The sequence below is a fragment of the Citrus sinensis genome, chromosome 6 (assembly GCF_022201045.2).
Source record: "Citrus sinensis cultivar Valencia sweet orange chromosome 6, DVS_A1.0, whole genome shotgun sequence".
NCBI classification, from domain to species: Eukaryota; Viridiplantae; Streptophyta; class Magnoliopsida; order Sapindales; family Rutaceae; genus Citrus; species Citrus sinensis.
Genome location: NC_068561.1, coordinates 16,877,550 through 16,898,720, shown reverse-complemented (window position 1 = coordinate 16,898,720; position 21,171 = coordinate 16,877,550). Strand labels below are relative to the sequence as shown.

The following is a 21,171-nucleotide window of genomic DNA, read 5'->3' as shown; positions in this document are numbered from 1 at the left end:
CATGCGTAACCTCTATGCGCCCGGGCATACACTAGATGACGTTCCTTTGTTTCAGTGACAAACGACACGCCATCTATTAAAGTTGCAAAATAAGAGATTGTTTGCTTTTTAGCATGAGCTGTGCAAAATGATCCATCTATAACCATTGCTTCACTGTCACCCATTTGTTGATCCTGAAACATATGTAAAAGCTCGAGACTTTAGTTCTCATATCATGTCACTTAATCGTTAATTTATCCTAAAAGCCTAATCTATTTGGTAAGGTTCGAGCTGCTGAGCAAAATGCTCTCGTTGTTGAAAAGGTTCATTTAACTCTGTGTATGCATTACACAGCTGGCAGCAAAAAGGCACTAAATGGGTGAATCAATGGTTGAAGATGCAAGAAAGTTGTTAGGACATTGAGAAACTAAAATGAATGTAGCTACATACGTACCTCTCGCTTGTTGACAAACAATTCAAGGCGCAAAGTTAAGCCTGGTTTCGATCTGTGCCCTTTTGCCAATGGACTCATATGATCTGTGGATAGTTCTTAATGAAAGTAGGATTCACAACATGTTTCCTCAAGGAAATGCCGCACCAGCTGCAAACAAGCCATTGAAATTTCAACAAACGTGACACACATCCAAAGCAGTAGAATCAAAAAACAATCAGCATACGAGTAGTCATCATGTCTAACAACCGAGTTGTGGTGTGTGGAGGAGGGCAGATGAGATTGAATCTTCCGCATGTATTCAACAAGTACTTGGTAGCAGCATTAATAGAAAGATTTTAGGCATGCAAATATTTGCTGGTCTCTCCATTTCCGCTATCATGTCCAATTTCCTGGATCAAGCAACACAAGCATAATAATAATGATTAATATCTTTAAGCCTCAGGTCCTAAAACAGGCTTAAGAGTTTTCAGAGACAATAATAATACCTGAATGGCGGCATAAAATCAATCTCTATTGGCTCATTCTCCGGTCCATTACTGTGGTATCTTATCTTGCAACTCCCTTTCAACTCCATCACCATCCCTGCAATTATAATGCCACAGTCATGCACATTGCAGAATTAATTCACAAAGTGTTTGATAATACTTCAATGTCGTATATATATACAGAAGCTTTACGCGAAAGCAAGTCGTTTGCTGGTTTCATCAAGCTATTGTAGTCGGCATAAGTCATCTAAAACTCACACATTGTGAGTTCTGGAAGATGAGTTAGATCCATTCCTTCATTTCTGTAACATTTCCCAATCTCACACAGGCGGCGAAATCCACCAGCGATCGATCTCTTGAGATTAAGTTCAGGGGAAACTCGCATGTACAGCTCCATGTCTAATTCATTATGGGGGGTAATGAATGGCCTGGCACTGGGCAGCAGCTCCCCCAGCTGAAGTACTCATCGTAGGATTCCCTTGCTATATATATTGGTGATTAATTAATTAATACAAGGTGAATAAGAAGAAAAAAAAGAACTAAATTAAACGAAAAGGGAAAAATATATAAAATTGATGTTTCTAGTATAAAATGATCATGCAGCTGCCAGCACACATTTCACTCACCAGTCACCTCCATGAAGACATGAAGATATTAGTCTTATAGTGTCATCGACCTGGGAAATATACTTATAAATAAACCAACAACATTATTGGATTCAAGTACCCTTAAAATTCAAATATATTAAGCTGAAATTGATTGTTTTTATTGTCATTTATACTTAGAATTGTGTATCTTGCATCTGAGATTGCTTTAACTTTGGTGTTGGTGCTCTCAATATCATAAAAAATCATAGTTTGATGTTGATGCCTCTTCTGTGTATATCATCTCTTAATAGAGAATGATACATTGGAATAATTAATTGAAAATTAATACACATAGAAAATTTGAATTGAAATCTAACATTAATTAATTAATTAATTTTTTAATTATACCGGATAAAGAGATTTGAGTGCTTTCATCATGTTGCCCAGCTCTCAGAAAAAGTTCCATTAAAACTGTAAACAAACTAAAGGATGAACAATTGTAACATCCAACTTATTTGGGCACAGCTGATACAGCCCACTTCTCTTCATTACTGCCGAGGTCTCTAAAGTCTAATCCGTTTCTGACGTATTGTTGTCATAAAATCTTTATTAGAAAAAAAAAATCATCAATTTCTTCACGGGTGGCGCTATTTTAATCAGATTTTTAATTAAAAACTAACCATGATTTAAATTAATTAGAACATCAAGGACAATTTGATGAATGTAAATAAAACTTTAATTCTCATAACATTTAACTATCACACACATTAAATATGCAATTATCCCTCTTTAAATTACACTAATCTAAAATTTCTCCAGCTTAAAACCTATTACATCGTAAAACTAAATTAAGTTCTGTCCAATAATATTATTAATAGAAAATCAAAACTGAATAGAGACACTTGAAAGGAAGCCTTTTTTTTTTTTTTCTAATTGAAGTTATAAGGGCAAAAAAACAACAACAAACTGTCATTGCTAACTACATTAAGGAAATTAAAAAAAAAAAAAAAAAGAGCGAGAGAGAGAGAGAGAGAGAAAATTTAGCAGAACAAAATATGAAGTTTCCAACAACAAATAATATCTCTAATTAGTCTGCACAAATTAGTTAAAGTGCTGCTGTTAAATTATATTATATGTAACTTACAACGACCCAAAAGTAGTCATCCAATATAAAAAAATAATAACATGTCAAATAAGTGAGAGGTCATCGTTAATTATGTTTAGATTTATTGTAAGGTATATGTAACTTAGCAAGATCAAATTGAAGTTTGAACGTTAGCATAAAGTGGCGTTCATATTATCTCTCCTGCCGATTTTCTCGATGCCATAACAACTTGTTTGCTCGTTGCCTTTGCTATGTAATTGCTGTTTTCATTTTCTTATGTTTTTTAAGAAACTAGTATTTATAGAAAGGAACGATAACTTGCTCCCCAAGTTAATTAATTCTTATCCTCTTATGTTTGTTAAGAAACTAGTATTTATAGAAAGGAACGATAACTTGCTCCTCAAGTTAATTAATTCTTACCCGACACGTAAATATAATTTTTTTTAAAATAAAAAATGAAATGGGGTCATTATATTTTGTGTCAAGAATAAAAATAAAAATAAAGTAGATGTTTCGGAACTTTCGGTTTTAAATTTTAATTACTTGTTATAACCCAAAAAAAAAAATATTACAAAAGACAAACTCCCAATAAAAATTATTTTATATGTCATTACGATTCAATTACTAGAATTGACAAAATTAATTACAGTTCCTTTCGCAGTGATCAAGGTTTGCCACATTGAGTCTGTAGATCGATGGCTGCAAGCTTGGCTTCAAAATGGTCTCGCGGTATGTGATGTATTTGGGTTTTAGCCTTTTAGGTGGGTTTTAATAAACCCTTTTAGGGTTTGAATAATTTTTTTGTTTGTTTGTTCATGTATTTATTATTATTCGACTTATGTATCATAATATGTGAAATTCTTGTTTGTTTATCAGTTTTTTTTAAATTTATTTTTGGAATAATAAATTTTATAGAAATAAATGAGGTTTCGTGTAATTTGATTTTTATTTTTGTGGATGTGTGCCACATTTGTCATTCTTTGCTACGATCTCTTTATGGACCTGGATTAATCCGAATTAATTTGAATTACTCCATTATGTTATTGGTTAATTACTTTTCCTTGGTTTTTGATTCATTAAATTGCTTGTGTGTGTGTGGGTGTGACAAAAGGAGTGGGACGTGCACTATTTGGTGGCCTTGGAAACAACTTGTCTGGTTTACTAGCAGGCACATTTCATGAGAAGGGAGCCAGCAGCACTTTCTTGTCCCGGGTGATTTGATTGTCAAGCTTATAGGCTTAGATATGACTGAGTTTTTTTTTTTCCTTTATACAGGACGTTAGTTATTAATTAACATAACACAGGGAAGGTTTGTTTGTTTTTTTGTAAATTTACAACGGCAACAGCAGCGAAGGAGTTTCATACAGATGGGGACTGTTCTGAAGGTTGCGGACAATTCAGGTGCTAAAACAGTGACCTGCATACACCCCGCAAGAGGGAAGAAAGTGGCAAGACTGGGCGACACTATTATCGCATCTGTGAAGGAACTTCACCAGAAGAAAGGAGAGAGAATTCTGAGTGCTAATAATAAAGGGGATCATAACGTGAAAGCCTATAAAGTGAAGAAAGGCGAAATCGTGAAAGCCGTTGTTGATGCTTAAATCTGCTCGCCTTTTGACCAACCAGATTCTTTCACCAACGTTTGTGTTATCAACTGTTGCTCGAACCACTGGGGTTGGAATCACCCTCTTTTCTCTTACTAGACCTGCGTTCACCAAAAACGGATCAGAGACGCCGGTGGTTTTGCCGGCGTAAACCCTCCGATGCCTAAGTTAGCACAAGGTGTTTACGGGAAAACAATGCAATTTGGATTCAAGAATTGTTTCTAATCTATTCGAAGTTTTTTTTTTAAGAAAAAGGCCTGATTGCAATTTGGCAGCGTTTTCCCTCTCTCAATTTTTCTCTCCCTTCTTCATCGATTTCTCCTCCTTTTATAGCCACTGTCCCACGTTTCCATTTACCTTCATCCCCCCTTTTGCGGGTAGTGGTAGCCTCTCATGGGACTTTAACTGCTTCATTGTGGGCAAACGTGGGATCTCGCGTCTCCTGCAACGGTTCTGGGAAAAGCGCAACTATCGTGATTCTGTGGAATCGTGTTCCCGCTTTTTGGGGGATTGGTATCGGCTCGGTATATCACTCTGGTCGGTATATTACCCTGGTTGGTACCCGTCCCTGGTTGGCTCATGTTTATCCCCGTGTCCTGCTCGTACTATTTGGCTGAGGTGATCCATGCCGGGGCGGAATTAATAGCATGGCCGACCTTGTGCTTTTATTTACTTAACAGCTGTGGTTGTGCGTACCGCCATGCCGTTTTCTCGCTGTGATGGTAGTGTTATCAAATTCGATGAAAATGCCATAGCACTACTTAACAAGCACCAAGACTATCGTATTACCAAAAAGAGAAATTTACATAAAGGCAGGCGGGCGGGCAGGCCAATCCAAAAGAGAGTGTTCGGGCCAGTCCCCTACGAGCTGAGGAAGAAATGGATGCTTGCTATCCTGACCCTGGTTGAGGATAATGCTTGAATCTCAAGCTCAACTCTTCGGATTTTATTTATTTTTAGTTCCTCTATGATGCTGTAATTTTTTTACAGTATCAATAATGTTTTTAATTGTGCACCATTGGATTTAATCAATGGTACACAATATTTGTAAATAAAAATAAAAATAAAAAATAATGCAAACGGTTAACAAACGTGTAAGGGTGGAGAAGTTTGTAAAATAATTATGACCACCCTTAGAGTTTGAAATAATTTCACTTAAATAGCATATTTTATTTAAAATTATTTTTCAATCCCCCTTTTAAATTTGAAATGTGATAATTTTTTTAAATAAATCTTTCAAAATCTATTACCATTAAGTATAAAATATAATGGTAGGTTATTTAACACAAATCAAATAAATAAGTTGCAATTGTAAAATTTATATATGATATAACACTAATAAATAACACAACTAAGTACATATACTTAAGTAAATGTCATAGTTACATCAATAAACTAATTGTTGAAATTGTTTGTAACATAAAAATTACTTGATCACACATGTTTTAATAAAATTTAATATCGTATATTAAAATACTCATTATTTTATATAATATTAAGGGTAATTGTCTAATTGATCATAAAGTATGTATTATTTTTAATACCCATTTAACATACTTATTTTCTTAACTTTATATTTATCTTACAGTTAATATCCTTACATGGTAGGAGTTTTAAGTTTTATAAGCTTATATATTTTCATTTTATTTTTAAATATCACTTTGTTAATTTCATAAAAGTTAAATCAAATATATATTCCTAATGAGCTTTAGTTTATGAATCGTGAAAAATTATTTTATTGATATCCTTTGATTGTAATTATAAAATTTTATGTTATGAAGAGTCATTACTTTTGTTATGATAGTTAATAGTGACAATAAATAAAATATTGCCTTCAATAATATTTACGTGGGAAAAAAAGTGAAAGAAAATCATTTATATTTTTAGATTTTTATTGACATGGTAGGAAATTATCTCAGGCTTATAAAATTTAACTTTCACAAGCTTGTTTTCATTTTATTTTCAAATGTCACTTTGTTAATTTCATAAAAGTTAAACATAACACATATTCCTAATTAACTTTCGTTTATGAATCATGAAAGATTATTTTATTGTTATTCTTTGATAGTAATTATAAAATTTATATGCTACGAAGAGTCATTACTTTTATTATAATAATTAATACTGACAATAAATATAATATTACATCAAATAATATTTAATGGACAAAATGAGGAAAAAAATCATTGTATGTTTTTATATTTCCATTATAAAAATATGATTTGTGATACTTTAACTTAAAATTTTGACACAATATTTAAGCCACTAATATCTCATAGTCTAATGGTTGATATTGAAAGTCAAAGCACCATTTCATAATGTTATATCCTCCACCATTGAATTGCATGAAATAAATAGTTTAATTTTTTGATAAAAATTTAAATCAAAATATTTCTCACTCTATAGTTTTATAGACATATGTATTTTTCAATAATAATTGGTGAACAAAATATTTCTCATTTGTTGTGACTCATATAGTATTATTAATAAAACACATATAAAATAGTTTATTGCAATGATTTCTATTATCATTATTATTTAGGTATTAATGGTTTGTAATTAAATTCATACAATACAAATTATTACAAGACTTTGTGTTAAATAGCCTATTTGATATTATATTTTATACTTAATGGTAATTGATTTTGGAAGATTTATTTAAAAGAAATTATCATATTACAAATTTAAAGGAGGGCTGAAAAGTAATTTTAAATAAAATATACTATTTAAGTGAAATTGTTTTAAACTCTAAGGGTGGACACAATTATTTTACAAAAATATCTACCAACTTGAATGGTTACCATTATTTTTAAATTATTTTTTAATACAAATATTATATACTATTAATTAAATCTAATGGTTCATAATTAATACATTATTAATGCTGTAAAAAAATTTACAGGAACCCTTATTTTTATTATGGCTTATTGATGTTTGTCTGGTTTCCATGCCTTTCGGCTCTCAGTATTTGTGTTGATGACGCGCATAATTTGACGAGATTGACTTTCTTCTATATACGTTTGGTTAATAAATGCTTCTCTTTTGTCTGTTCTTTCCAATGACTACAAAAAACACTGGAGATGCGGGGTATCGATCCCCGTACCTCTCGCATGCTAAGCGAGCGCTCTACCATCTGAGCTACATCCCCGGATGGAGTACTGCTGCTTAAGAGTTTTATATGACAAATGAATTGCATTTGAGTTTTGACCACGTCATCGATATGATTTTGACCGCCGGTCAAGAATCAAAAGTAGAAGTTAGCCCGAGTCGGTTTATCGTCCGCTCTCGCATGTTAATGTGAATCATGAAGTGACATGATTTCAACGAACCGCTGCAAGACAGCTGCCAAAGTGAGGGTAATATGGTAAATTAGTTAGCACTGAAAACGAGTAATTTAGGAGCATGATAACTAAAGAACAGCAGAAGATTAGCGCCAATATCAACGGCTCTAATAGCTATTCCATTGACTAAACAAAGTGCAGGTCCAGCCATGTCAGCAAGCATCGGTATTATAATCACTCAAACGAAGAAGAAGAAAAATTCAAACTTTACTCTCTCAAAATAGACTCCCAATACTCAATACTCACAATACGCTCGTATTTCAGATTTTTTTTTTATTTGTTTCTTTTTTTGATTCACCATGTTTGCGAAACGGTTGTTGCAGAAAGCGAAACACAATTCTCAGGTATCATTTCTCCAAAAAAAAGAAAATTCTCGATTTTTTTTTAATTTCTGATTTAAGTTTTTTTTTTAATTAATCGATTGATTTGATTTCTTATTTTATCAAACTTGCCACAGCATGGAAGCTTAACAGCGGCTGATTTGAATCTACGAATAGCTGTTCACTACGGCATCCCTGCTACGGCTTCGATTCTTGCTTTTGATCATATTCAGCGACTCTTAGCCATCGCTACATTGTATGTTTAAAGCTTGAAATTTAATCTTGATTATTAATTTAAATGGCATCATGAGACTAAGAATATGAAGGACGCGTTACACGCGTGATGTGCTTGTGTAGAGATGGAAGGATTAAAGTTATTGGTGGTGATGGTATTGAAGGGCTTCTTATATCTCCAAGCCAATTGCCTTACAAGAATTTAGAGGTCTGTTAGTATATAATTATTATTATTTCTTAAACTTACCGACTACAGGATATAATGATTAATTCGCTTTTTATTATTTGGAAAAAGACAATTACATTGATGCAGTATTTAGTGAAAATGCTTAGGTGCATTTGTAGTTAAGTTTTTTTTTTTTTTTACTGTGAATTAAACTTGGAATTTTGTGGCAGTTTTTGCAAAACCAGGGCTTTTTAATCAGTATTACAAATGACAATGAGATTCAGGTACTGGTTCTTTAGTAGTTGATACATCTTGATTTTCTTTCAGTGTACATGTGTTAAAAGTTTTTGAATGTTTAGTAACTATTCGATTTTTTGGCAGGTTTGGAGCCTGGAAAGCAGGTCGTTAGCATGTTGTTTAAAATGGGAATCAAATATAACTGCTTTCTCAGTAATCAGTGGATCCCATTTCATGTATGTATTGACGACTTAGAGAACCTTTTATATTAGCATATATATGGTCTAAAATGGAAGTGATTACTGGTTAATTAATTATGTAATGATTATTATACATACAGGTACATTGGAGATGAGAATGGTTTGATGTCTGTGATTAAGTATGATGCCGATGAGGGAAAACTTTTTCAGTTGCCATATAACATATCAGCCGATGCTCTAAGTGGTATTTTTCTTCTTTTCTTTCAAATAATGGATACAGTAAGCTTAATTAATATCTTGCTATTGATTGATATAGGTTGTCGTCTTGTCGACACCTAAACATGATTGATAGTTTGCTGACCGTGATTAACCATCATTTTCAGTCATGGCTAACCTTCATTTTGTCATAACTTTAGTTTTTAAGTAGGTTTTCTTTTTGCCCTATCGCCTTATAACGTTCAACAATTACTTAATTCTGCTGTTTTGTGTTTTGTCACAGAAAAGGCTGGGTTTCCACTTCTTAGCCACCAACCTGTAGTAGGAGTTCTTCCCCACCCTAATTCTTCTGGAAATAGGCAAGAAACTAATCCTTAAATCATCTCCTCTTTTTGATTTTTGTTATGGAGCTTGAAGCTAGAGTCAAGTCTTGCTTTTTGTTTTCATAACTGTTAAGTTAATTACCATGCCTGTATGTAAATCGGGAAATGTCTTCATGCCTCAGATTTAGAGCTGGTCTATGGTCTTTTTCAAATTTCACATTGCTACATTTTTATTGCATGAGAGCAATGAGGCTATAAACCATATATTCATCAATATTGTGTGTGTGTGTGTGTGTGTGTATTCATCAATATTGTTATAAGAAAGTGATTCGGAGTATTTGGTGTCTTCTCTCTTTTTTGATTTTACTATGTAACACTTGCAGAGTGCTAATTGCATATGAGAATGCATTGGTGATTCTTTGGGATGTTTCTGAAGCTCAAATTATTTTTGTTGGAGGCGGCAAGGATCTCCAATTGAAGGATGGAGTTGTCGACTCTCCGAGCGAAGGAGACTCCACTTTTCTAGAAGGTATATTGGAGCACCAACCAGAAGAAAAAGAAATAAGTGCACTATGCTGGGCATCTTCTAGTGGATCCATTCTGGCAGTAGGTTACATAGATGGAGATATTTTGTTATGGAATACATCAACCACTGCATCTACTAAAGGTCAACAAACAGGATCGCAAAACAATGTTGTTAAGCTAGAACTATCATCCGCTGAAAGGAGACTCCCGGTTATTGTCTTACATTGGTCCACAAACAAAGAATCGCGTTCTAATATTGACGGACGACTGTTTGTCTATGGTGGCGATGAGATAGGATCTGAAGAAGTTCTAACGGTGGGCTAGTCACTTGACTGCTGTTTTTAGATTCCATTTTAAGCTTATAACTGCACAGAGTTGAATGATGTCCATTGTATATAGTTTATGCTATGTTCAAATGGTTGAACAGTGGTGTTATACTTTTTAAAAAGATGTGATGCTTGTAGAAAGTTGTAGATTTATCTTTAACATTTCAGATATTTATAAGGGAATGAAAGACATCGCGTAGGAAGTTATCATTTCTTGAATGACCAAAGGCAAGCTGATTAAATACTAAATAGTCAAATCGTGAATGGCTGTTTTACCATAAATTTGAGTAACAATTGTCTGTTTTCTTCGTTTATATTGTCAATTTGATATAGTTGATTTTGTAAAACCAGAAATCATGTTCAATTTACAACATTGGGAAAGTGGTGATGCCAATTATTCAAAATATTTTACTTGCATCCATCCTGGAAGGTGTACTTATTATTCTAATCTCTTTATTGCAGGTTTTGAGTCTTGAATGGTCATCTGGGATGGAGAATTTAAGATGTGTTAGCCGTGTAGACATTACACTCACCGGGTCTTTTGCAGACATGATTTTGTTATCAAGTGCTGGGGCAACAGTGGGTAATCACAAAGCGGATCTTTTTGTATTGACAAGTCCTGGACAGCTGCATTTTTATGATAATGCTAGCTTGACTACCTTATTATCTCAGCAAGAGAAGAAACCATCTGTCTGTCCTGTAGAATTTCCTGGGGTGATACCCATATCCGATCCTATAATGACTGTGGCAGAGTTTATGCTGTTACCCTTTGGTGGGCACTCATCAAAAGGTCTGTCAGAGGTATTGATTTCTTTCATTCTTAAATAATTATTTTTTCAGATTAGTTATCATTTAATTTTACTTCATTGACTGTAGCTTTTTATGAATTTCAGATAGCCACCTTTACAAAACTTCACTCTTCACATACCCAGGCTGGTCATATAAAGTGGCCTTTGAGTGGTGGTGTACCCAGTCCGGTGCCTATCACTAAATGTCACTCTGTTGATAGAGTGTATCTAGCAGGTTATCACGATGGATCTGTTCGGATATGGGATGCCACTTACCCTGTTCTTAAACTTATCTGTGCTCTAGATGCTGAGGTTAGAGTTCTGTCTATCCTTTGTCCTAAAAATAAAGAGTACATGTCTTACTAAGTAATTTAGAATGCTTCTCAGGTGCAAGGTATAGAAGTTGCTGGTTCGAGGGCACCAGTATCAACTTTGAGTTTCTGTTTCATCAATTCAAGCTTGGCTGTTGGCAATGAATTTGGTCTGGTAAGAGATGCTTGTAGTGGATTTTTTTTCTGAAACTGTATAATTTGATTCAGTATTCACTGTCTTGTCTTTTTCCTTGTGTAGGTTTATATTTACAACCTCAATGGCAGCTTAGATGCCAAAAACTTCCTTTTTGTCTTGGAAACTAAAAGTGAAGGTACGATGGATGCTATCTTTACAAACTCATCACCTAGGTTTTCTTTGAATGTTAGTAAATTTTGTCAGTAAAATTTTTTGGGCATGAGTTATGATCTTCAATCCAGTAAAACTGTAAAAGTTGCACAGAAAGCCTAGCTATTTTCTGTTTATTAAAAAATGGAAAGTCTTGTATAGTAAATAATGAAATAGTCAGGACTTGTTAACTTTAATCACAATTGATCCTCATCACAGAATCAAATACTGATTATAGTAAATAATGATCAAGAACTTAACCGCTGAACTTCTAAATTATGTCGAGTGTATGATGTCAAAATCAAATATGAACAATGACCTCTTTATTTAGTATGGACCAAATGATACAATTCTAGATTATTTTACAAGATCGATGAGGAAAGTCATTTGTGACAGCAAGGTTAGATGAGGACTTCAGGGGACAAGAATGGACCTGTTACCCGGATAGGTTCTGATGATAAGACCTCCAATCACTTCCCTCGATCAGTTTGTCAGTGATGTGAATTTTATATAACACAGTGACAATCAAGCGTGTTACTTGTTCTATCAATTCCATTGAACTCAATTGCAGTCATTGTGAATATATTCTACATGTCTTTTCTGTTTAACAGGTTGGAAAGTTCTTCACTGTCCTGTCACTGCAAAAACATGATGCATTTTTATCTCTTGGTCATTTTTTATAGTTATATTGAATGCTTTTAGTCAGGCTTTTTCGTCTTGATGTAACCTTATTTCAACTTTCTCTCGCAGTTCACACGTTGCCTGAAGGAAAAATATCTCTATGTAGAGCTGTATTTTCACTTGTTAATTCCCCTGTTCGAGCCCTACGGTTTACAAGTAGCGGAGCCAAACTTGCTGTGGGATTTGAGTGTGGCCGTGTGAGAACTCTTCGCTTGTTTAATTATGTCTTCTGTTAATGGGTGGCCAGTTCTAAATCTTTTTTTATATAATTCTTAAACTCACTCTTGGATTTCAGGTTGCAGTGCTTGATATGAATTTGCTATCAGTATTGTTCTTTACTGATGACATTTCTGGCTCTAGCTCTCCAATCATCTCAATGACTTGGACAGAATTCAAAAATACCCATAGCCTCCCAAAGAACCCAAATCATTCTGAAAGAGAAGTTCCTGTCAACCCTGCTGAGGAAGTAATCATCGTCTTATTTAAGGATGCTAAGATTAGCATAGTTGGTGGTAGTAGTGAGAACATGATAAGTTCCAGTCCTTGGCACTTAAAAAAGAAAGTGATTGCTATTTCAATGGAAGTTATTGGTAAGTACTATTTTCATCTAGGAAACAATTAGGATATTTCATTTCTGTTGTACTTATTAATAATAAAATTCTTAATTTATTTTTAAATCCAGCAGAACCTGTGTGTGGATTTCCTATAGAAAAACAAGCAGAGCAGTCTGCTGAGGAAAATGCTGCTAAGAATAAACCAACACCTGACACCTCTTCAATTGAAACTAAATCACATGAAACTGAACATCTCTTCTCTTCGGAAAATGCATGTTCTGGAGAAAGTTCAAATGATGCTCTTGTTTTGCTTTGTTGTGAAGATTCAGTGCGCCTGTACTCTAGAAAATCTGTGATTCAGGTGCCACTGTTGTCTCTTTTCCTTTCGTAAGTTTTTTACCTCCAGTTATTCTACTTGTTTGCAAGCTGAGGATCTGATTCTCTCAGGGAAATAATAAAACCGTTCAGAAAGTGAAGCATAAAAATCGTTGCTGTTGGGCCTCGACAATTGAGAAAGATGAAAAAGTGTGTGGATTGCTTTTGCTTTTTCAGACTGGAGCAGTCCAAATCAGGTGAATGCAGTATTTCATCCCTGCGGACAAATTAACAAATTGACAATATAGTTTTGATTCTACGATATTATTTCGCTTATTAGCACATCATCCAAGTGCTGTAAATTTTGTTGGAAATTTGTTCTTACCTTCCTGATCATGATAGCACACCTCTATTAGCATTATTAATCGTCAAACAATTGATAGCACTAATGACCTTTTGCCACAGATCTTTGCCAGATTTAGAATTGGTGATGGAGAGCTCCTTGATGTCAATTCTAAGATGGAATTTCAAGGCAAATATGGATAAGACCATTAGTGCCGATAATGGGCAAATAACACTGGTACTCTTCTTGGATTTTTAAAAGTTTATGGAACTTCTGTTCTGAATATTGTGGATTTATGATTTAAGTTATTAAAATGGTTTTAAGTGTATACTTCAATCACGTGCTTCTGAAATTGAGGATAGTTGATTGTCACAACCCTTGTGATCTGCACATTTTCTGTGCTATTGATGATTCATTTAACAATATTTTTCTGTCGCTGAATAAACAGGCAAATGGGAGTGAAGTGGCTTTCGTCAATCTGTTAGCTGGTGAAAATGAATTCAGGTACACTCCTGTTTAGTCAAAGCTGTGATGAAAATATAAAAATTAGCACAAATTTCAATTATTACTTACAAATGAATTTCTAAAAGAACCATGGTGCTCTTTCTAGTATTCTGGAGTCTTCGCCTTGTCTTCATGATAAAGTTCTTGAAGCTGCTGCAGCTGCTGCCTTTAATGTCTCTTCAAATCAGAAGAAAAAACAGGTTCAAGGAGTTATATCCATATTCTTCTATTTCTATATTTGTTAAGAATTGTATAGTTTTCTTATGCATCCACCACTTTTGCTGCAGACCACTGCAGCTGGGATTCTTGGTGGCATCGTGAAAGGCTTTAGAGGGGAAAAAATGATCCATACTTTGGATGACAGTATAGACCCAAAATCCAGCTTTTCTCAGTTAGGGGGAATATTTTCGAGGCCCCCATTCCCAGACTTATCTCCAGCCGCTACAAATAATGAGGAAATCGAGCTAAATATAGGTTCTGTCCTATCCGTCACTGTAATGTTTCTTTTTGTTGATTCTTCACTCACCACTGCCTGCACTGTTTGGCGCAGATGACATTGAAATAGATGAACCACCATCCATGATGGCCACTTCATCTCATGAAGTTACAAATACGAAGAAGGGTAAATCTGACTTTCACGTCCTCAATATGCGTGCTTGGATCTTCATATATCAACAATATTCTTTATTCATCGCAGAAAAACTGTCAGAGAGGGAAAGATTATTAGGTGTACCTGATGATGCAAAGCCCAGACTTAGGACACGAGAAGAGATTATCGCTAAATATAGAAAAGCAGAGGTATTTCTAATGATGGTTTTAGTTTACCGGATCTTCTCATATGAGAAGCAAGCCTTGAAATAAATTGTCATCTGATCTGGTAACTGATTTCAGGATGCCTCATCTGTGGCTGCACATGCGAGAGACAAACTTTTCGAGAGGCAGGACAAACTGGAGGTGAGATTTCTATCTCTTATCCATTCATATTTGAAGCGGATAAAACTGCTTTGAACTATTACGCTGCTTCTTCTCTTGTTTACTATTGAGGATGACAGAGCCAAAAAAATAAAATAAAATAAGGTGCTTGATAGAGATGCTGTGTTAGGGAGAAAACATCAGAGACATCTGATGAAACTCCATTGATTATATTTCGAAACAGACTTGTTTCATTCATAATACCACAGAAAAAAAGGAAAAAATTACCCCACAACTTAAATATTACACTAAATCATGGTCAGGTCATGAAAATCTTATGAACTTTCATCTTATTTTTCCACAACTTGATTGGCTTTCTGAATACGAGCTATTCACCCCCTTACTTTTGACAGAGAATCAGCCGATGCACTGAAGAGCTGCAAAGTGGGGCCGAAGATTTTGCATCATTAGCAAATGAGCTTGTAAAAACAATGGAAAACCGGAAATGGTGGAAAATATGAATACAATCTGGGTTAATTTTTACACGGTCTTTGATTAATTCATTCAGGGTATTTCTCTTCTTGGAAGTCACAGGGATTCGGCAAAAGCTAGACATCATCAGCATATATCTATAATCGACCTCTAACAAAGATTGTGATCTAAAGTAATGTGAGCTACCAAGAACTTACTGCAGAGAGTGGCAGGCTTGTCAGATTCTATGAGGGCTTGGGAATCCAGTGGTGCTCATTCTCAGCAATTACTCAAAATCTTACTGTGAGCTTCAATTCTAATCTTCATGTTCTATTGGATGTATTGTTGGTAACCAGTATTATGTTTTATATGACAAATTAAAATGTTTTATTTTGTAAGTTCTTGCTCTTTTTGTTTCATATTTTGAAAGACCACCATTCAGAATCCAAAATATTAGTAAAGAGGCTAAGTTGGAATCTGAGAAAACAAAAGTTTACAATATGTATTTGCTGTGCCTATACATTGCACCATGTTTAAAACTCTGCCCTCAGGTTTCTTTCTATACCGTATTGTGATTCGCTGAAGCTCTGTTACCATAAACCTCCTGAAAAGCCTTCAGAATTTCTTAAATTATATAGTTTCCTGCTGACAAGCTCCCGTAACTCGAACTCACCCGGAAACCTCTGCTCCATTAGCTTAGAGAAAACCTGTAGTTAAAAAAAAATACATCACGATCAGCCGCAAACGGAAAAAACAAATGCTTGTCTGAAACTATTGTGCTTTTGCTTAATTTTGAAGGCAACGTAAATCCCAAATCAAAGCTCTGAGACAAAGAACAGAAATGAGCTATGGATTTTCCAGAGAAGAAATTTTACCAATTCGCCGTCGCAAAAAACTTCAAAAGCCCCAGAATTCTTGAGGCAGGATTTAATGTAGTTTCCGAGAAACCAAGTGGTAATAATAGTTCCGTGTCTGTTTGCTCTCAAGGAGTAGTACCAAGGGGGTGGTTTCATGTACCCCAATTTCTGGAAAATTTGTTCACCCCCCATTATTATAACAATAACTCCTCCTTGTAAAATCGGTATCACTATGCCCATCAAACGTTTTAGAAGTGGACGAGGATGGTTTGCTAGAGTTACAGTGATTCCCGGAAATGCTTCTTCCAGCATGTGTTTTGTTGTCATTGCATGTCCTCTGCAAAAGCACATAATTATAAGTCATATTCATAGTTATATTTGACATTATATTCTAATCGGTTTTAAATCTGCTTTTCAAAACGTACATACTGTTTAATTACACCCAACAAGTCCTTCATAAAGAAATCTAAAAATGTGATTGATTATAAATCTATGTATCTCGAGAAACAATCGGAAAGAAACAATACAGACAAAAAATGAATATTTGATTGATAAAAAGTTAAGAATTACTTTTTACACATGGGAAATTTTGATATTAGTAGTTGTTAGTAAAGACATTTAGATGGGTACAAAAAAACGTATGACCAAATTCCGCCCCGCAATCAAAATTGAAAAGGTAAAAAGCACAAAATTACACGGCAATTCATTGACTGCTGACCATAGAAGGAGTTCTTACAAAGAAATTGACCAAAAGCGAACATATTGAAAAGTGAATACTAATTAGCTTCCGAAATCCCAACAATTTGCAGTAACGACATATAAAATAAATTAGTAATTAGACACGCATGTTATAAATCAATATTTTTTTTACTTTGATCAGAAGAAAACAACTCATTTTGATTTTTTTTTTCTTTTCCTTCTTCGTTTTCCTTCTCTAATTCAACAACTTGGATTCAATCTTATATAAACAACGAGATTTCTATTTAATTAATACCGTGTTACGCGTGGGGAATCATATTAAGCCCTGATGGATGATAGATAACATGCCAAATGACTAATTAATTAAGCACACGTAACACATAATATTATTAATTATATCATTGACTTGTCAAACGCAAAGATTTCTGTTCTTTTTCTTGATTTGACAGATTCATAACAACCGCTCAATGAACTTTCTTGTAAAGAAAACAAAAAATAAAAAATAAAATAAGACAGAAAAAAAAATGGGGAACCTGTAAGAATAAGAAGTGCAAAAGCTAATGCTAATGACGTGGCCAACGCCAATCCCAGATGCAATACTGCTGCTGGGTTTCTGCATTTCATCATCAAACTCTGAGACATTTACAAATTTTTTGTATAGAATATACGCACATACGAATACGTAAATGTATATGAAAATGAAGAGCATCGAATGATGGTTAAGGGACAATGGCGACCTGGGGAGGAAAATTCAAATGTTGGGGATGTTGTTAATGATGAAGTGATTGGTAATTTAGTTGGTAATAATTGTAAAGAGGCTGATGAAATTGAGGAGATATTGGTCTAAAAAGGTTAATAATATCAGTAACAAACAGACATAATGGTAACCCTAGGAGAATAAGTTTTGTTGCATCCATTTTTGAAGATTGGGAGGTAAGTTATTATAACACATGCATGCAGAAAAGAGAGCGAGAGCGAGTCAATGTAAATGAATTATATGAAGAGGAGGTTAATTTGCGTAAAAATAGTAAGCAAAGTCAAGGGTTAGTAATTGATTTTGATAGCTAGATATATATATATATATATATATATGGATGGGGCACGGTGTGACAAGGTTAGTATTAGGAGTCTTAAACTCAATCGAACTAAATTAGAATTACAAAGTAATTTAAGAGATCTTCTCTGTTCCGAATGTTAATTCTTTTATTACTTTATTTTATTTTTCTAAGCAGCATTGTGGTAATAAATCTATCAAAATTAATTTATTCTTGTGAGTTGTTAAACGCCTTATTCAGTCAGGAGAGACCAAAAGAAAAAATATAAACAAAATAAATTAAAAAACTTGTTCATTTATGAGTAAATATTTCACAGTAACCTAATTAGACTATTCAAATAATAGGTGTGAGTATAAATTAAAATATTAAAAAGTTACGAATTAAAATAGTTATAATATAATTTCCACAACACTAAAAAAAAAAATCCTTTTGAAAAACATAAGGAGATTGAGAGAATAGTCGAATCTCTTCATAAACCTTGTCATTAGATTAGTTGGAATGATCAATATAGGGGAGGAGGGTTTTTCGAAAAAAATCATCTAACATAGCTGGATTTTTTCGAGTGCGCATCATCTTTTTGGTATGGCGTGAAGGTACAGTTTTTCCTTCCTATTATTAATGGGATATTAGCATGATATGACCAACTGTGGAGGATAATAGATTTTTTTTTATATTTATTTAATGATATTAATGTGTATGTTGATTTGTATTATGGCAGAGTTGTCATTGTAATATAATTTTTAAATGCCTGTCTTGGTAAAAAATTTAAGAATAAATAAATAAATAATTAAATTCAAGAAAGTAAAGCCACTATCAACATAAGAGACCTGTTTTATGGTCGGTATATAATTAATCAAATGCACAGGGTTGGCAACATTTTTCACACCTTTGATATGTTTGAAATTCCTCCTTTTTTGGGGGGGGTCGTCTTCTTTTCACACCACTTTTCAAATTCTTTTGCACGAAGAAAAATAAAAAGTATGCTTATATAAACTTGTCAACGCCTCATTAGAATAAATTCTCCGACTTCAAAAAGAATGCACTTCTCAATGGCTCGTCGCTAATATGGTGAATTAGGTTATATTTCTTTATGATTGTATTTGATGGATTATTTAGTTTTTTTTTTAAATTTAATTTAATTCGGTCCTTATTTTATTAAAATGAGGTATTACCTTCCGACTCTTGAAAAATAATCATTTTCTAAAATTTTTAAAAAAAAATTGAACAGCTACTCCTCTCTAAATCAACTCTTAACTAATTGATGATGTCATTCGTATATATGAAAGAGATAATGCTTTAACTCCCAACCAACTTAGATCTGGCAATTAATTAACATAAGGTCATCATCATCAATGGGGACATAATTTGCTGTTGTTATTAGAACAAGGGCCCATCTGATCATTAGAAGAAAATTAAAATCTTTTGCACAAATTAGACCCGCCTTTTAATTATTCTCTTGAGCCCTTTGCCCCTCAAAATTTGCCCAAAAATTTGATACATAAATTAAAATCATGTGCTCCTCGTGGCTCTTGATATATTTCAAAGCAATCACCATCGACTGATTGATCATCAATCGTTCAAGCTTACTACCGAACCAAACCGCCAATCAAATATCACGAACCATATAATAATGAAAGGGTCCTTGATAGTTTATGATTTCTCGAAAATGGACATAGTTTGTTCATTTGTATTAAATAGATCCCTAAATCTCCAAAGACTGCTAACTAACATAATGAATAATTATTTTAATAAACTGATCGATAATTAGCGTTTAGAAGAAAAAACAACTATTATTTATAACTCTGATTTTTTTTTCCCCGCTTTTCTAAAGTACATAACTCTAGTTAAATTAAATGTCATAAAGTTGAAGTAAATCAATTATGGAAGGACAAATTGAAAAGTCATATAAAATGCACCTTAATCTAGTTTTAAAAAAATGATGAAAATATTATCTTTTTAGGGTATAAATAGGATAGAGAGTAGTTTACTTGTTTGATACAACGCCCCTTCACTCTCCGATAAAAAATTTTAATTTTTTAATTACATTCTTAGATTTACTTATTTTTTGTTATTCACACTCTAAAAATTTCACAATAATATATTTAAGATATATAAGTTGGAGGTTAAAAAATGAAAACCCAAGAGATGAACATCTCCTAAGTCAACTCTTCAAGCTATTAATCAGTGATTCACATTTAACACAAAAACACATGATTAATTATAAGAAGCTTTCATACCAAATTGCTTCTTTAGCCTCAACCTTTTTCTTATGCCAAATACTTAATGCAAGGTCATCATCAATAGGCCATGAGAGAAAGTAAAAATATAACGCACAATAAAAGCATTGGTTGCCTTCTTATTAGCTTCTTCTTTCTCCCTATGCGCCCTTTGCCTCTCCAATTTTCTCTCAAAGTCATGCGAAAAATTAAAATCACGTGCAGCTCATGTCTGATATATATATTTTATACATCAATTACCACCGACCGATTTGATCGATGATCGATCCCTATGACCCCCACCAACCAATTTTCACTAAGGGGATAAGAACATCTAGATCTCTGTTTTATGATTTCTTAAAAGAAGGACATAGTTTTTCCATTTCTATCAAATTGGTCTCCAACCACTGTTAAATTGATTTGCTGTTATTCCCCTTTTGTGCTTTATATATATATATGCTAAAATAGAGAATATTTTGGGCTTTTTAAGTTTTAAGATTTTGTCGAGACATATATTAGAACCATGATATCTGACTCCAGTATCTCTCACTAACTTCCATTGTTAAATTAATTCTAATTATTTTTTAAATTATCTCTATTAAAAGATAAAAATATAATTAAAAAATAATAATTTCAGAAACTCTAGCCACATTCCACCTCCAGTATCACTACTTCAATCTAGCATTTCTTATCATTCATTTGGATATTTTATTTCTAGCCCATTTTCATTATTTATTATTTATTTCAGTTATTTTATAATTTATTGATCCGAAATTATTCTTTGCCTCTTTTCAATTAGTACTAATTTGATTTTGAATTTGATACTATCATATTAATCTCGTTAAAATTAATTAAATAAACGAGAGATTTTGGTTTGCGGCTGTTGGAAACTTTGGTAGCAAATTAAGGGCTAGTGGTGCGGCAACTTGACATGGCGGAAGGTGATTAGAGTTTTTAGAATTGTATTTATTTGTTTTTTTGTTTGACAAGGATAATTGTGAAAATAAGTGGGATTAA

At 33.4% G+C, this 21,171-nt stretch overlaps 2 protein-coding genes, 1 long non-coding RNA gene and 1 other non-coding gene across 5 annotated transcripts; 1 reads left to right on the top strand and 3 right to left on the bottom strand.

The window, feature by feature from the left end:
* Positions 1-68: 68 nt before the first annotated feature.
* LOC112498557 (uncharacterized) lies at positions 69-1,656 on the bottom strand. The gene is made up of 6 exons (XR_003065854.2): positions 1,552-1,656; positions 1,111-1,400; positions 919-1,015; positions 680-822; positions 434-580; positions 69-173 (listed from the first exon to the last, which is right to left on the bottom strand). It is a non-coding gene; the product is annotated as an uncharacterized LOC112498557 (long non-coding RNA).
* Positions 1,657-7,289: 5,633 nt separating this feature from the next.
* Positions 7,290-7,362, bottom strand: TRNAA-AGC (transfer RNA alanine (anticodon AGC)). The gene has a single exon. It is a non-coding gene; the product is annotated as a tRNA-Ala (tRNA).
* Positions 7,363-7,676: 314 nt separating this feature from the next.
* On the top strand, positions 7,677-15,725 carry LOC102612279 (uncharacterized). Of its 2 annotated transcripts, none has more exons than XM_006480991.4 (24): positions 7,677-7,899; positions 8,013-8,131; positions 8,233-8,317; positions 8,506-8,559; positions 8,657-8,748; positions 8,853-8,956; positions 9,212-9,287; positions 9,635-10,091; positions 10,565-10,903; positions 10,996-11,202; positions 11,278-11,376; positions 11,461-11,533; positions 12,298-12,425; positions 12,524-12,818; positions 12,911-13,143; positions 13,230-13,354; positions 13,563-13,677; positions 13,889-13,944; positions 14,051-14,144; positions 14,232-14,418; positions 14,495-14,566; positions 14,642-14,742; positions 14,836-14,898; positions 15,270-15,725. In XM_006480991.4, exons 1-24 carry the CDS (start codon positions 7,855-7,857, stop codon positions 15,375-15,377), a joined length of 3,327 nt encoding a protein of 1,108 aa, XP_006481054.1. In that variant the 5' UTR covers positions 7,677-7,854; the 3' UTR covers positions 15,378-15,725. The 2 variants fall into 2 exon arrangements, with proteins under 2 accessions (XP_006481054.1, XP_006481055.1); XM_006480992.4 differs by having other exon boundaries at positions 7,678-7,899; positions 12,914-13,143.
* A 55-nt stretch (positions 15,726-15,780) lies between these two features.
* Positions 15,781-17,837, bottom strand: LOC102612782 (selT-like protein). The gene is made up of 3 exons (XM_006480993.4): positions 17,417-17,837; positions 16,203-16,521; positions 15,781-16,034 (listed from the first exon to the last, which is right to left on the bottom strand). Exons 1-3 carry the CDS (start codon positions 17,590-17,592, stop codon positions 15,918-15,920), a joined length of 612 nt encoding a protein of 203 aa, XP_006481056.1. The 5' UTR covers positions 17,593-17,837; the 3' UTR covers positions 15,781-15,917.
* Positions 17,838-21,171: the final 3,334 nt, after the last annotated feature.

Bases quoted from the DNA above. Each gene is read 5' to 3' on its own strand.
- LOC102612279 (XM_006480991.4), top strand. From the start codon at position 7,855: ATGTTTGCGAAACGGTTGTTGCAGAAAGCGAAACACAATTCTCAG. The intron at 7,900-8,012 runs GTATCATTTCTC...AACTTGCCACAG, and splicing joins AAGCGAAACACAATTCTCAG to CATGGAAGCTTAACAGCGGC. The intron at 13,355-13,562 runs GTGAATGCAGTA...CTTTTGCCACAG, and splicing joins ACTGGAGCAGTCCAAATCAG to ATCTTTGCCAGATTTAGAAT.
- LOC102612782 (XM_006480993.4), bottom strand. From the start codon at position 17,592: ATGCTCTTCATTTTCATATACATTTACGTATTCGTATGTGCGTATATT. The intron at 16,522-17,416 runs GTTCCCCATTTT...GTGCTTTTGCAG, and splicing joins TGCACTTCTTATTCTTACAG to AGGACATGCAATGACAACAA. The intron at 16,035-16,202 runs GTAAAATTTCTT...TTTTAACTACAG, and splicing joins TTTTTTGCGACGGCGAATTG to GTTTTCTCTAAGCTAATGGA.